Here is a 16,693-nt window from a genome sequence, read left to right on the forward strand (position 1 = left end):
GATTTGGCCCCATTCCCAAAGTCCTGGTAAAATAAATGTTGCACACTGACAGACAGTTTGGCTGACCCAGTTTAGATAAATTCCAAAATGTAAATGAAACCAACGGGTCAGAGTGGTAAGTGGGAGAGAAGTGGACAGTTTTTTACTGTAAACAGAAAGTTGTTCATTTGATTTCTTGCATCCTTATAGATAAAGTTGTCTTTTTTAAAAACATATACGTCAGCTGGCTTGCATTGGTGCTGACTTCACAGACCTCAGACTGCTTCTCACCTCGGCAGTGGTCACGGAGCAGCCCTTCCTGCACATTCCTGGGGCTGTGGAAGATAATTGCTGTGGTTTATGAGAGGGAGAGGCCCTGAAGAAACACTTCCACCAGACTTCAGTTGTTTGATTTTGTACTTCTCTCAGAATTTGAGACACGGGAGCAGGGTCTGTCTCCTCCAGTCTCCTAGTCTGTGGTTCCCTGCTGCAACTCTGTGTCGTCCAAATGTTCTACTCACTCTTAAGGCAGTTGCATGTTGAAATAAATTGAGTGTAAGAGTGCTGCACCGATGACAGGCTGCTCACTCGACACTTCAAAGTTTCTTTAAAGCTGTCCTTTTTACCCTGGCTGTCCTTTTCCCCAGTGGCATGCATCTTAACTCTAATCACTGTGCTTTGAAGGGAGCTCATTGTCTGCAAGCATCTTATTACGTGACATACAGTACATACAAAGGGAGTTAGCAGTGTTATTGTTGCGCTTTGTGTGAGGTATGGTAAAGCTGCTCATGATTATATAAATGGAGGCCCACATTGTTGGCCCCAAATCAGTGCTTGAGAGTGGAGAGAGTCCTTTACAGACTCTGGACTCACATGTTCCTCTTATTAACCCTCTTCTAAAGTTATAGATGACTGTCTGTTGTACAGTTTAAAAACAACCCTGGGTTTTGGGGGAAGTATGGCAAACGTTCATCCCAGTTTCAAAGCTTAAAACTGTAAGAAGCAGGCAGCCTAATTCTTAAATGACTAGTTAAAGCAAAGTGTGTGTAAATCGCTTTCATTTGCAGTCCGCATACGTGATTGTTTGGAGAGTAATTAAATGTCTCCTTTTAACTGTTTTGACCAGAATATGAAGGTTTCCCATAATGACAGGTAATTTAATTTTTTTTCTAAACAGTTACAGTATCATTTTACCTAACCATTCGGTCTTTGCGGTTTTTGGATTTGTAGTCAAATCGTACATCAAGAGGCCGCTGGCAATGAATAATTTCATGAAGCAGCAGTTTTAATGAATGTGAGAAAAAAGGTAATGGCTGTGTGTTTTCTGGCGCCACATAATGGTTCAAGTAACATATCATTTCCATATCTTAACTGTTCGCTAAATTAAATTCAAATATGATATTTATTCTGATTGTTTTTTGCGCGGTTGACTGCTTGAGTGACTGGCTCTCAGTAGCAGAGATGTCAGACTCGTTTTGCATGGTGGGCCACATACAGCCCACGTTGATGTTAAGAGGGCCGGACCAATTAAATTGAACTTTATTTATATAGCGTCAAATCACAACAACTGTCACCTCAAGGTGTAACCAATGAAACGCCTCCATCTATCAAATCAAAGATTTTTACCTACACATTTAAAACCTGAGATATCGTAACATACAGCGGCTTGCAAAAGTATTCGGCCCCCTTGAACTTTTCCACATTTGTCACATTACAGCCACAAACATGAATCAGTTTTATTGGAATTCCACGTGAAAGACCAACACAAAGTGGTGAACACGTGAGAAGTGGAACGAAAATCATACATGATTCCAAACATTTTTTACAAATAAATAACTGCAAAGTGGGGTGTGTGTGATTACTCGGCCCCCTTTGGTCTGAGTGCAGTCAGTTGCACATAGACATTGCCTGGTGAGTGCTAATGACTAAATAGAGTGCACCTGTGTGTGATCTAATGTCAGTACAAATACAGCTGCTCTGTGACGGCTTCAGAGGTTGTCTAAGAGAATATTGGGAGCAACAACACCATGAAGTCCAAAGAACACACCAGACAGGTCAGGGATAAAGTTATTGACAAATTTAAAGCAGGCTTAGGCAACAAAAAGATTTATCAAGCCTTGAACATCCTACGGAGCACTGTTCAAGCAATCATTCAGAAACAGAAGGAGTATGGCACAACTGTAAACCTACCAAGACAAGGCCGTCCACCTAAACTCACAGGCCGAACAAGGAGGGCGCTGATCAGAAATGAAGCCAAGAGGCCCATGGTGACTCTGGACGAGCTGCAGAGATCTACAGCTCAGGTGGGGGAATCTGTCCATAGGACAACGATTAGTCGTGCACTGCACAAAGTTGGCCTTGATGGAAGAGTAGCAAGAAGAAAGCCATTGTTAACAGAAACCATAAGAAGTCCCGTTTGCAGTTTGCCACAAGCCATGTGGGGGACACAGCAAACATGTGGAAGAAGCTGCTCTGGTCAGATGAGGCCAAAATGCAAAACGCTATGTGTGGCAGAAAACTAACACTGCACATCACTCTGAACACATCATCCCCACTGTCAAATATGGTGGTGGCAGCATCATGCTCTGGGGGTGCTTCTCTTCAGCAGGGACAGGGAAGCTGGTCAGAGTTGATGGGAAGATGGATGGAGCCAAATACAGGGCAATCTTGGAAGAAAACCTCTTGGAGTCTGCAAAAGACTTGAGACTGGGGCAGTGGTTCACCTTCCAGCAGGACAATGACCCTAAACATAAAGCCAGGGCAACAATGGAAGGATTTAAAACAAAACATATCCATGTGTTAGAATGGCCCAGTCAAAGTCCAGATCTAAATCCAATCGAGAATCTGTGACAAGATCTGAAAACTGCTGTTCACAAAAGCTGTCCATCTAATCTGACTGAGCTGGAGCTGTTTTGCAAAGAAAAATGGGCAAAGATTTCAGTCTCTAGATGTGCAAAGCTGGTAGAGACAAACCCTAAAAGACTGGCAGCTGTAATTGCAGCAAAAGGTGGTTCTACAAAGTGCTGACTCAGGGGGCTGAATAATTACGCACACCCCACTTTGCAGTTATTTATTTGTAAAAAATGTTTGGAATCATGTATGATTTTCGTTCCACTTCTCATGTGTACACCACTTTGTATTGGTCTTTCACCTGGAATTCCAATAAAATTGATTCATGTTTGGCTGTAATGTGACAAAATGTGGAAAAGTTCAAAGGGGGCGAATACTTTTGCAAGCTGCTGTAAGAAAAAGAAGTGTAATTTCAACCACACCAGTCACTCAATCACAAATTTCTATGGTAGATAGTGGGGAAAAAAATGGTAACTTTTCTCTCATTCAATTGTTTTCTTTTTTCTCTTAATCACATCAATGAATGTCATAAAAGCTGTAAAACGTAGCAAAATACAGTGCAAAATATATGCCTTCACATTTTCCATGCAGTGAGGCTGGTTTGGAGTCTTTGCCGGGCCGATTCTGGCCTTATGTTTGGCACCTCTGTTCTATAGGCTAAAACCTTTAAATGTTGCCTTGTGATAACATGTCAGCGTGATCTAAAAGCCTGCTCGCTTTGTGGTGGATAGATAAAGTCTCATCTGTCAGCAACTGAACATTCGTGTTGCGTAATGACACTTAAAAGTCTCATTAAAGACGCGTGTTTTCAGTGGAATTTCTTAAAAGCACATTGCACTAAGGCAGATACCGTACACAGGTGCACGCAAGAGATAAGTGTGCAGTGATGATATTGCAGGTCTGCTAATGCCACACAGCTCTTTAAAGTTGAGGCTGTTTTGTGTTTGTATAAAAATTGACTGTGCATCATTATTTTGTACACTGTGCTCACAGTGTGCTGTAAATGATCTCTTTAAAGCTGTCTGGTGGGAGAGCTACAGAGGGTTTCTCTCTGGCCTGCACTGACCGATAGTCAATCGCTTTTTCAAAAACACATTCTATTGTGGTCTGCTGTGACACAACGCCCAGAGCTCGCAGTGGGAAAGGACCGTTTCTCTGTTCTGACATGTTGCGAGTACTTAACCCCAATTTATAAAAGATGCACTGTCGCCACCGCTGCTTGCTGCCGCTGCAGTACGCCGACAGCAAGCACATACACACAGACACACACAGGGCCTGTCCACCCACACGCTCTCACACATCATGTACACACAGCAGCTGCACCTGGGAATTTTGGCCTATCAGCTGCATATTCGCGATTTTCAATGCCGCTCTAGAAGACTGCATGAAGAAATTTATACGTATATAACAGAAAGTGCAGCCTGTCATCATAACATGTTATAAGAAAGTGATGTAAACATACAAAGAAGAGATTAGATCAAAATCTGTGAATGTATACAGTTTCAAAGCACCTGTTTCTCTGCTTTTTTGTCACAGCTGCTAATATATCTGATCACTTTTATATATATGATCCTTCTGAATAAAAACACCAATGGCTTGACTTATTGAGAATATTCTCCTATGTATTATTACCTCCCAACACTCTAACTTCTGCCAAGAAACAGTCAAACAGGCTCTCCAAAAATGTTCCACTTTTAATGCGTCACATGCTCTTCCCCCCGTGTCAGCTAATGTATCATGTAAAGTTTCTGTGGGTTCAAACTGAACTCATCTTGTTGTGGTCTTCTGTATGAAAGCATTACTTCTACATGTGTGGACTTCCTCTGAGATGCTGCTTTAAAAACAAAACAAAAACACCCACCACATTTTAAATGGTGCTTTTGTCTGTTCCACTCCTGTCCTGTAATGTTTATCTCCCTTCCCCCATCTCCTTCAACAGAAGCCCTACACTTTTACTGCCCCCCACTGAGATCCCTTGGCTCTGATTAGGTTCTTATTTATGTATCCTGTTACAGATAGAAGTTATGTCAGCTTCCATTGAGGCACTCTGCTCAGTTATACTGCCCCCAGTTGTGTCCACTAACTTGAGAGTTGAATGTGGACAAGTGATGTTTTTTTTTAAGATCTTCACCTAATTGTTGAGATTTTCAATTTTCACAGCAACTCCAGTTTGCATGTACAGTTCATATATAATTACTACTACATTTACTACAATTACTACATATATAAAACTAGAGTGTTGGAAGATCATTGTCTTATTTCACCAAAATAAAAAAGAATTAGAGAATGTGTGAATAATACAGGGGGAAATGATCTGATAGTGTACATTTTTGGTCTTATATACAGTGCTGTGCACAAGTCTTGAGCCATTCCTCATTTCTTGATAGCTTGCTTGCAAGGAAGCAGATTTTCTTGTATATTTTTTGTCATCTTGAACAAGTTTTCCAGGTTTTCTGAATGTTTTCAAAGCTTTTCTTCAACCATTTTCAAACCAGTCCTCATACCCGACCAGAGCAATGATTTTTGTTCGTTAAGCCACTTAATATCAACATATGAATCATTCAAGCATAAGGAAGGCAACCAGCTCAAGAGGTGAAACAGTGTTTTGCCTATGCATGACATTTTTAAATGGTATCTTCAGCAGAAGTGAACGGTTTCAATGGAAGGATGTCAAGAAGTCATTCTTAATGGAGGAAAACGGGTAGAAAAGCCTGAGGTATGCCAAATTACACAAGAACTCAACTGAAGGTCAGTGTCAGAAGTCTTATAGAGTGATGCATTGTCAACAGTATTTACAGAGGAGGAATTATGAATGCAGAAAACTGCCATCATATTTTAGTCCACTATGAAATACCATCTGGTAAGATCCTGATTGGCAGAAGCTTCATTCTTGACGCGACAATGATCCCAAACACACTGCCAATGCAGTAAAAGCAGAGTCATGGTTTGGCCTCCCCAGCCCCCCCTCCACGTTATCGAAGCAGGCTGGGATCATCTTGACAGAGAACAGACTGAAAAGCAGCCAAAACCCAAAGAAGAGCTTTGAATGTCCTTCAAGAAGCCTGGAGAGCAATTCCTGAAGACTCCTTAAAGAAATGACAAGAAAGCTGCCTAAGAGAGTTCAGGCTCTGATAAAGTAAATCAAATATTGATTTCCAATCTCATTAAAATCAATTGTACAAACTCTGGTTTCGCCATATAAATTTCCATGTATACTTGCACGTATGAGTAAACCACTGTACCTCATTTATCTAGCAAAATATAAAGATTTTTGCACAGTATTGTACCACAAGGTCATGTCTCCTGTCATATATTGGGGCTGAAATCTCTCAAAAAGCACCAAAGTAAACTGAATACAGTCTGTTATCCCTTAATCATTGGTGAAACTTAAGTTTCACCTGCTTTGCATAGTCAGGATTCCACTGAGAGCAAAGACAGGTTTGATGGACAATTATGAAACGATGAAAACATCAACTGTAATACCATAAGATTGACCATCCCTGTGCTCTTTCCTCCCATGTCTTTCTTTTGTCTGCCTTTCCCACTCTCCTTTTCTCCAGCTCTTGGTCAAATAATGCTGTACGTGGACGGGATGAACGGCCTCATATCTCACAATGAAACGATCCAGTGGCTTTACACGCTGGTTGGATCCAAGGTAAAAAAAAAAAAAAAAATGTAAAAATGACTCCACACTGTAGATATCCTGTAAGATCAACTCAACGACACCACCTGGCCACTGATGAGAAGGATAAAATCCTATACTTGCTGCCCTGCTGTCAGTGTGGTCACCTCAGCCCTCTACTGGCCAGACTGCAGTATGTGCAGCAAATGTGCAGCAGATGAGGGAGCTGCCCTGGCTCTCTTTTCACACAGTTTTGATGTTCTTACAAATTACTTTCCTGCCTTTCCGTGTAAATACTGACAAACTATTTGGTGTCTGGTTTATTTTTCTTTTAATTTGAACCCTGTCTTTGTAATCACCTCGCCAGGAAAGAAAACTTGTTTTGCACCACCCCTCCCATTGTGTTGATTTTAACCTCAGCTTTGCAGCATATCATAACCATAACACTCTTCTCACCTACTTTTTTTTCTTAAATCTCTTTTTCCATATTTTACAGTGGTGTAAATCACTGGAAACATTTACTAAACCTTAGATATCTTGCTTTATTTTGAGGCTCATCTGTGGTTCAGCATTTTGATTTTTATGGCATTTTTATACCGTCTGACTGCTGTACAGTGTGTTCCCATGAGCTGTCAGAGGCACACAGCACTCTTATCAAAACCTTGCAAGACTGCCCCTAAAGGAAAGGGCTTTTACCATTTGATGCCATTAAGCATCTGGAATTTAAAGGGCTTGCACATGCTCATCATAGTTGTTTGCAGAAACATTAAGTTCACAGTTGAATTTGTGCGCTCTGTGTTTGTTGCTTTAACAGATTGTTTTTCTTTCCACAGTTTCGTCTGGTGGTGAAGACATCCCTAAAGCTGCTGCTGGTGTTTGTCGAGTACACCGAGTCCAATGCTGCCCTTCTCATAAAGGCTGTGAACGCTGTGGATACCAAAAGGGGTACGATGCTTGCATAACTGAGAAACAAACATAAATGCACAACACTACTGTCAAAGGAGGGACCGACTCGTTCTCTATTCCCACACTCACATAGTATAGATATTAATAAAGGAGAAAACATCGGAAACCTGCTGCATTAACCAGAGTGTCAGTGAATTCAGTGTGTAATATGTTGGAGCTAATGGAGTTATTTGCATATGCTAGTCTTTAAGCCAATCATAAATTCCACTTACTTCCCCATAAAACTACAGTGTGTGCTACTATTTAATCATTGAATATGTTCACCTTATATTTAGTCTCTGTGGGATTTGTTGCTACATAGCATCATCATTAAGTTTTAATTCTCGGCTGCTCAGTGAAACCTGAGCAGTAAAACACAGAAAGCGCAGTCCGATCAGTTGTTCTCAGCCGCGCCACAGCCACACATGGAATGAGGCTTATTGAGAAGGAGTCTATCTCCTGCCTGCAGTGGGGTTCAGTTACCTGCCATCCTAAAAGCTCAGCATTGTGCTGTGGCATACAGCAGGGGGTTGGTCATCCGTGTGCAGGGCTCAGGTATCCCTCTGTCACTTCTGCTGTTGCGTAAGAGGACTGAACATGATCCCCTGTCTCCCGATGAGAGGAGTTGGTCTTCATGGCTGAGACGGTGCTCCTTGCTTATTGCCACATGCAGACGCCTCCGTTTTTTGTTTTTCATTTTTACTGCTGTGTTTCTAGAGGAAGATGAAAGCCATACTGCAAAGTCTGCTGGCGCAATAAGATGACTTAAAAGGTTTTATTTTTTATATTGCTACACAGCGACAGAGCCAAATCGGTTTTTATGACAAACTGTGAGATGATCAAATGGATGATTTCAGATTTTGTAGTTGTTCAGCATCTTTGTAAACCTTGAAATAACTTTTCTTTTTATACACACTTGTGTTGCATGTGTTTTCATGATGCAGGTACAAAACTGTGGTCAAATGTCATGGAGATCCTTGATGAGAAGGATGGAGTGGATACAGAGCTGCTGGTGTTCGCAATGACGCTCATCAATAAGGTCAGTAAATACTATTTAGATACTATTTAACCAACTATTTCTGCATTACCTTGGAGTATAGCATTTACCTGCCTGTCTCTAGTGGTTTTCCTTCCCAATCTGCTACATTTAAAGCCCCCTTTATATATTGTATATAGATTGTTTTATCAGCACCTGAATAATGTAGAGATAACAAAGAAAGTCTTTTGAGGTGAGAGGTCATTTGTATTTGTGTGTTTGTGGGATTGCAAATGTTGCTTATATGAAATTGCAGTAACTGTGGTAATGAAGAATAAACTGCAGGAGTGTAAAATGATTTAAGTGTGGATACAGGGCTGCTGGTGTTCAGTGTTTATTATCCTTGTGGATATAGAAAAATGTGTTTACATACTACTAATGTGTTTAGGTATACAGCCTGGCTACAGATCGTTTTTAAATATATTACTTGAATATATTATTTATTACTCAGATTAGCTTCAGTCCTGCAGGTGAATTATCAGTTTAGTTTTGTTATTGTTTCATTATCATGTGTTGGCCCTGGCAAGTATCGAGGGTGTACCCTTCCTGTTGCCCTGTGACAGCTTGAATGATTGGATAAGCAGCTAAGAAAATGGATGGATGGAAAATCGCATGTGTTTGCTTCTGTGCGTGTCTCAGACGTTGGCAGGCCTACCAGACCAGGACTCCTACTATGACATGGTGGATTGTCTGGAGGAGCAAGGCATCGAAGCCACGGCCCAGAGACACCTAAGCAGAAAAGGCACTGATCTCGACCTCGTGGAACAGTTCAACATCTATGAGGTCAGGAAGCCTTCAGTACAAACCTTTATCTCTGTACAAACAAGCTCAGTGTGTCTAATAAGTCAAATAGCAGCCGGGAATGCGTCTGTGTAAAGATCCCTGTTATACTTTATTCACTCGCTGTCTCTTTGACCTAGATGACTCTCCGTCATGAGGACGGTGACGATGACACCCAGTTGCCCCCGAGTGGGCGAAAGGACCGCCGGCGGGCCAGTGTCGGCGGCACTAATGAGAGGCGAGGCCTGGAGAGAAGACGCAGCCGGAGACATTCGCTTCAGAATAGCAGAGGCCATGCTTCTGCCCCAGCATCACCCAGCACCAGTCACGCTCGTGCAAGTGGCTTCCTCCGCTTTGGTAGCCAACATGAAGATATCAGTGAAAGGTAAAGTTTGCAAAAGAAGCAAAGGAGAGGAGAAGTGGAAGAGAATTAGGACACTAAAAGAAAGATTTAGTTTGGCGTTTATTAAGTAATGACCTAGAGCAGAGCACATGCACAGGCAGGTCGACCATGACCTCGTTATTAAATGTTTCATCCAGCTGGGTGATCTAAAGCCTGAAAGATAGCTGCAAGTAAAAAGGAATCACAAATGATTCCCATTGAGTTATTTTACAGGAAGGCTGCCCGACTACAAGTGTGTATTATATTTCATTTGTGGAGCTCTACCCTGTCCAGAGCTGAGGAAAAGAATTTCATTATATAGTAATTTAAAGAATGGCAAAGAGAAGACTGCTGCAGCAAAGTGACATTTAAATTAATTTTCTGTCACAGACATTCTCCTGCCGCTCGAGGAAAAAGGAAGCCTTTGCAAACACGAGATATGAGCTATCTGCTCTCACTCTGAAGTCAGGCTTCCTTCAGCGGGCGTGCACTGAACTTAAACTCCACCATGCCACATGTTTTATATATGACAGACCTTGGTGACTGCACAGACTGCATCTGGTGACTCCGGCAAGAAGCAAATTGCAGCCTTGTTTAAATGCTTAAAGGGATTATACCCGATAAAAGCACAGATCCTTTTGATGAACATTACTTTAACCTCTTTATTCTAGATCATGCTCCAGGAGGCAAACTGGAAATTATTTGTAGTCTTCTTTTTTGTCTTTCTCTCCCCAATCATTATTAACAAGCTTTTTACAAGAAGCATACCCCTTACCCCTGGTAGCACTCAGATCTTCAGGTTAACTTAAATTCAATCCAGCAGGTCATATGATACCATGCTAGCTAGCTTCTTCCAGTCCACCACAGGAAATTCAAGCCGCCTTTGAAGATCACAATTTTCCATATTGTTAATGAAATCCAGACAACTGAGAGAGATCCAAACAGCAAACCGGCCCAGACTCGTGTATGGCGACCCCCAAACTATCAGCTCAAACACACAACATATCCTACAGGCTTAACACTCCTTATTAAATCAAATACTCTTCTTCTCTTTTGTATTAGTGGTATTATTAAAGTTGTCCTTTAACTGTTTTATCATGTCATAAAACCAGGATTACTAAAATTCTACTAACCTTCTCAGGCATGTCTCTCTTCTACACTAATAATTTTAATGCTTTCTTAAAAAGCATGTCTGTAGATTTTCGTCATTTCTGTGTGCTCTCCCTTTCATCTTCTGCTGTGTGGTTTCACGTTGTCTTTGTCCAATTTCTCTTCTCTCTCGCCTCCCCTGCATCCTCCTGTTCCTCCTTTCAACCCTCAACCCCTCCTCGCCCACCACAGGGAAGAGGAAGAGGAAGACGATGAGGCTGATAAGGAGGAGGGTGAGGAGGAGGAGGAGGAGGAGGATGAGGCAGATGATGAAAGTCATCCAGTCTCTGATTCCTCTAGTCAGGGCACTCACAGGTATTTTAGGCCAACTACCGTGATACAGTTTCTCCATTTTTATTCACACAGTGCCTCCCTACTTTCTCTTCCATTTTGGATTATTTTCACTCTCTCTCGACTCCTACTCTCTTGTATTTTGTCATCCTAGTGCGGTTCCAGATGTAGCAGACACTCCTAACATGTGTTTGAACATAAAGTGTATGGCCAACATCCTCCCTAAAGCCAGTGACCCTGAACGGCAGAGAGAGTATCTCAGCGTCAAGACCAGGGCATCTTCTCCTGTGTCCGTTCCACCTAAAAAGAGGACCTTTAGTCCTTGGTGTGTTCCTCACAGCCACCTGACTCTTTCTTCCAATTTGCTTTGAATAGAGCGGCAAGCTCAACACACCCTCTGTATCAGTCCACCCCAGCCTCTCCACCCCTTTTCCATCCCTCTGTCCCCTGACTTAAACCAGAGGCAGGTGTCGTTTGCGGTTGAGAAAGCACTACTTTACATGCACACCTCTCAATGTGGAACCACTCCATCACCGTTGTCTGTGTATATCTCACTATACCTTTACCCAGCATTTCAATCATAAAAATACAAATAATTGTACAAAAATGAAATGCCATCACTGAAGACTTGCACTACACGATGAAGTTATTGAGCCCCGTCCTTTTCCATGATGTTGGAAAGCATTATTTTGCATTTAGTCCTCATCTGTCTTTCATTGTGGCTCTGTGCCACAGTTAATCCAAGACAAGGCGATAAATGATGTCAGAGCATTAATGAGTTTCAATTGTTACTGTGGGTTACAGTTACTGTGTAGTTCTGCTCATGTTTAAGCTGAAGTCTGTAGGTCTGTAGCAACAGAAACCACATTGCTCTGCATGTAGCAAATGGTGTTCACTGGACAATAAAAAATGAACACTAAATTATGGTAGATTTTGCTTTTTAAATTGCACGCTTAATCAGTGAGACAGAGGGAGATATTGTATCGTCCCTGTCTGCTCTGTCGTCTTGTAGTCTTGCAGCCCTCCTTCCTCAAACTGTCTTCTTTATGTGACTAACAGCTAGATATTTAATCTTTGGAGTCTTTCAAATCTGACTTGACTTTTCTCTCACTTACATCTTCAGTCTGACAGATAATACATCTCCTTCATCTTGCCCTGCTAGAAAGCCCTGCTGGGCTGAAAGGTAAGACAAGGAGTCAACAGGCCAATGTTAAACAAGATATATAAGAGCTTTAGAGTTGAACATTAGTATAAAACCTTTGGCACAACAGTGACTGGGTCTGCTTAAGTTACTGAAAATGTAATGATACCATTTTTACTGTTGTGCAAGTTAGTCAAAAATAATAATAATTACAGCTGAGCTGTTTTCACACACAGACATGGATGAGCAATAACTGATGGATGGATTTTCTCACAGTGATGCTGCTGAACTGCCTTAGTGGGATTTAAGTTATACAGTTATAAGTCATACAGTGCTTAAGAAATGTATTACACCACCACCCAGTGCAAGAGCACATAGCTATAGCTGCACGGAATTAAGAGTACTGGTAATTACCAAAATCATTTTTGATGTTCTTGTAATGGCTAGTCCACAAGTATGTGCAAGCTCTTTAATAAATATTATATTTTTCTTGCTAAAATATATTTAATAATATCTCAAATTTATTGTTTTACAAAAAATATCTGAAAAAACGTCATTTGTCAGGTTTTTTCATCTTTTTGTTTTTATTAAGAGGCCACATTGAAGTTATTTACTTAAATTGTTTTAGTGGTGATGATGTGCATCCACCTCTGTGTCTTCGTCTGTCTTCAGCACAATACATATTTTTTCCTTTTCTTTTGACAGAATCAGTGGCAATGGCACTCCACATCCTGGCGTCAAATCCATATCCCAGAACCAAACTCCTACATCACCCGTCCATCGTTTTAATAGTTCAGCAACCTCCACACCAGAATCCAAACCTGACAGGTTAGCAACACGGCTAATGCAAACGATTTTTAATGTTAACTATAACTCTGTCAAGCTTTTATTTTGAAGAAACTTCCAAATGCATAAATCAAAGTATATGTCATTCACTTAATTAGCAATAATTTAATCTTATTTGCTCTTTTTCTCTGATTCACAGACCTGCTATAGGGGGGCTGCTAACATTATCATACAGACAGCATCAGGAGTCTCTGGCTGCAGAGAGAGAGAGGCGACGCCAGGAAAGAGAGGAGCGACTGCAGAGGATTGAAAGAGAGGAGAGGAACCGCTTTAGGTTAGCCTCCCTTATGTGACTTCTTAGCATTAAAAAAAATGATGTATAGCTTCTGTACAGTGGAACCTATTAAAGACGGGTTAACAACAGGCCATCTTCACTCACTAAAGATGACCACGTATCTCTCCAGTGTGAGGATACGTGGTGATGGTGAGGATAACCAGATAAACTAAATGGTCAAAATTATTGGGCCACACCTCTTAAACTTTGAAATCAGCTAATTTCACTCCGTTGCCACTGGTGTTTAAAAGCAAGCACCTAACTATTCAGTCTATCTTTGCAAACATTCGTGAATTAATGGGTCGTTTTAAAGGTCATTCTTGTCAGAGAAGCTCAGGAGAATTTTCACTGAGCATGACATCCCAGTGGACTTAAGACCCAGCCACACCCTCAGATGAACACTGGTTCAAAACTAAGCAACACAGTGTATTGCTGTGCAGTGCGGCGAGCAATGCTCAGACGTCTACATTGGAGAAACCAAACTGCCACATCATAAATCGCACAACATACAAGAGCCACCTCAACAGGACAAATTTGGCTGTGGATCTGCATCTAAAACATAAAGGCCACTCTTTCGAGGATGCCAGTGTTCACGTTTTGAACTGACAAGAGTAAAAAAAGGCCATCTATGTCCACTCTGAACATCCAGCATTGAACAGAGGGGGTGGCAAGAGATCCCATGTAAGTCCAACGCTCTGCTGATCCAGTAACTGCACAGTTCCTCCTCTGACATCAACATCAGCAGCTCCTGTAAGTTTAATGTGTACACAGCCCAGTACTTTTGTCCATACAGTGGTGTACACTGTAAAGAGAATAACGGCAGATGGAGCATCATACGGCGATCTCTTTGTACATATCAGATGTAAATAAAAATCTTATGTAGTATGAATGCAGGTTTAAACTGTCTTTTGCCCATGCTCTCCCTGCTCTCCATGATCCGTTTCTGTCTTTCTGTCTCAGTCGAGATTATGTTGAAAAGAGGGAAGAAGCAAGACAAGCCAGAGAAGAAAGGTGAGGTTACTTTGTTTCAGGGTTTCACATGCATGCACTGCTGCAGCTGTGAAGCTAGGTTAAAAACTAAAAAGCATTTTAATATCTGATCAGATATAAGATGTACAATTTGCCTCAGCCTTAAGCTGTTCCAACGTTTAACAGGAATAGTGTGTAGTTGTCTTTTGGCATGCATGTTTTTTGAAAATGCAACTTACACAATTTTGAGGGACATGTGAAGTGTTACCTCGTGCCAAAAATCTTATAGAGAACTTTGGCAACTTTATCAACATGGATATGATTTGTCATCATTTCAGTCATTGAGTAATGGGACTATGGCTCCATTTTCCGTAATTACCCTGGAATGAGACAACGTAAATGGCTTCTATTCATTGACATAACTTTTTGATCATTGTTATATGAGGTCATCATACCTCTAAAGTCTAAACTGTCATGTATATTTCAATAGTTAGAGTTGCTGGAGATTTATGCTTACATAGATGTCACTACCCCAAAAAACATCATCCTCATCACCATAACAAATTTACTGTGCATCTTGTATTTTATTTAGTTATCCATTACCGCTTTTCATGTAACTACAGCGCAGTGTCCACATAAAAGTAAAAGCAGCTGTTTGTCACTGCAGGTACAAGGCTGTGGAACGGGTAGCTGCGGAGGAGTTTGAGCGGGAGCGCCCCAAAGTGCCAACAAGAGGGCGGACGGAGATAACTCTGTGTTTGAGTCCAAACCCCGCCAGCCGCTCAGCATCCCGCTGTGCTACACCTTCATCCGTGATTTCACAGGAAGACACCTCCACCATCACACACCAGAGTTTGGGTACACCTTGTTTGTCAAACATGTATTCTTCATTAGGACTTGAGAGATATGTGCATGAATGAGTGAATGAATGCTTGATGACACAGCTGAAGGACACAATACTGGCTGTTTGTGCTCCTGTCTCCCTCACTTGGCCTGTCATTAAAACTTGATAAAAATAATTCTGTTTCCATCTGCTGTGATTTAATGGCTCCATAGTGTAGTGGTTAACACATTTGCCTTATACGCAAATAATATAGGGTTCTAGTGTACTCCTTGTACCAGTTCCAAGCCTGTGTAAGAGGGAGGGTTGCATCCAGTCCAAAAACCTGTGCCGAATAAATTGTGCTTATTCATCTGTTGTTGTGACCACTTAGTAAATAAGGGAAACCATCTATATTTACGTTACAATATAAAGCACCTTGAAGCAAGTGTTGTTGTGATTTGGCGCTATATAAATGATAAAGTCAGACAAAGCAACAAAAGGAGAAGCTGGGCTGAAGCTGCACTGCAATGTAGATGTGCAGAGGTGCTTACGCTCGGCCTTCAGCTCCTATGGATTGATATCAAAGGTTAACAGCTGATGGACTCTCAGTAATTTCAAGATACTTCAATGTAAGATTGTAATCAGAAATTTCTTGTTTTTTTCTTCAGTTTATCTTCGTAAAGCATGCTTCTTTGGTGACTTTAAACTGAAGATAAAGGCTGAAGCTGAAGGATTTTTCTCAGACTTTTTGTAAAGCATTGCAGTGTTTCAGCCAGTCGTATAAAGGGATTAGGTGATTGATTTATGTATTTCAGTCTGAGAATGTCAGTATCAGCACACTTAATGATATGCCGGGAAGCAATTTTAAATATATTTTTAGATTTTCCTTTAACTTTTTTTTTGTTCTTGAACACTATCAGAGTTATACGTTGGCACATAACTCTGTACAGAAACATTTAAAGTAACATTTTTCTTTAATATTGCCGTAATTTCTCTTCCAGGAACAGAACACATCCCACATGCTGAACCACAGACCAGAATAAAAAGCGCAGCACCAGAGTTACCAGTATTAGAACCTTCCCCTGCACCTCCCCCTGAACCAGACAAACAGCAAACTGAGGCGGCGTCGCAGGCAGAGACAGAGGATGTTGTTGCTGAAGAGAAGGTAGCGGTAGAGGTGGCTTCAATTGGACAGTCAGGCAAGAGTAAGGAAGAGACACGAGAGCAGGTGAAGCTTGAGGAGCGGAGACAGCGTATGGATGAGGCAGAAGAAGAAGAAGCAGATGTAACTGATAAGGTAAAGGAGGGAGAGCCGGATGTAGAAGCAGAAGCAGTAGAGTTGGAGGAGGAGTCTGAGAAGGAGCAGGTGACAGAAAGGGATGTAGATGACAGTGTGCTGTTGAGTGAAAAAGAGAGGCAGAATGAAGAGGTGAATGAAAAGGACAACTGCTCTGCATCCAGCATCTCCTCCACAAGTAGCACTCTGGAGAGAGAGGAGCGGGAGGTGAAACTCAACCGTGAAATCGAAGCAGGTAGAGTTAAAACATTTTGCAGATTTTATTTGCTTACTTTGATGATCAACTATTCATATTACCTTCTATTTGAT

The 16,693-nt window shown here is 41.4% G+C and overlaps 1 protein-coding gene across 5 annotated transcripts in view; it reads left to right on the forward strand.

Moving 5' to 3' along the window:
- fhod3b (formin homology 2 domain containing 3b) overlaps positions 1 to 16,693 on the forward strand; it is a 90,913-nt gene that overhangs the window by 63,575 nt on the left and 10,645 nt on the right. For 2 of the 5 annotated variants that reach the window (XM_085292380.1, XM_085292381.1), the window contains exons 6-18: positions 6,390 to 6,484; positions 7,285 to 7,396; positions 8,341 to 8,435; positions 9,072 to 9,215; positions 9,353 to 9,597; positions 10,936 to 11,058; positions 11,189 to 11,359; positions 12,158 to 12,217; positions 12,881 to 13,003; positions 13,161 to 13,295; positions 14,256 to 14,306; positions 14,932 to 15,122; positions 16,089 to 16,619. In XM_085292380.1, coding sequence (XP_085148506.1) covers positions 6,390 to 6,484; positions 7,285 to 7,396; positions 8,341 to 8,435; positions 9,072 to 9,215; positions 9,353 to 9,597; positions 10,936 to 11,058; positions 11,189 to 11,359; positions 12,158 to 12,217; positions 12,881 to 13,003; positions 13,161 to 13,295; positions 14,256 to 14,306; positions 14,932 to 15,122; positions 16,089 to 16,619 — 2,076 coding nt within the window. The remainder of the gene's footprint in view (positions 1 to 6,389; positions 6,485 to 7,284; positions 7,397 to 8,340; positions 8,436 to 9,071; positions 9,216 to 9,352; positions 9,598 to 10,935; positions 11,059 to 11,188; positions 11,360 to 12,157; positions 12,218 to 12,880; positions 13,004 to 13,160; positions 13,296 to 14,255; positions 14,307 to 14,931; positions 15,123 to 16,088; positions 16,620 to 16,693) is intronic. The other 3 variants (XM_085292383.1, XM_085292384.1, XM_085292382.1) reach the window with 2 other exon arrangements.

The sequence above is a fragment of the Mchenga conophoros genome, linkage group LG11 (assembly GCF_057382185.1).
Source record: "Mchenga conophoros isolate Kocher_MC1m ecotype Shallow Benthic linkage group LG11, M_conophoros_male_GT1.1, whole genome shotgun sequence".
NCBI lineage: Eukaryota > Metazoa > Chordata > Actinopteri > Cichliformes > Cichlidae > Mchenga > Mchenga conophoros.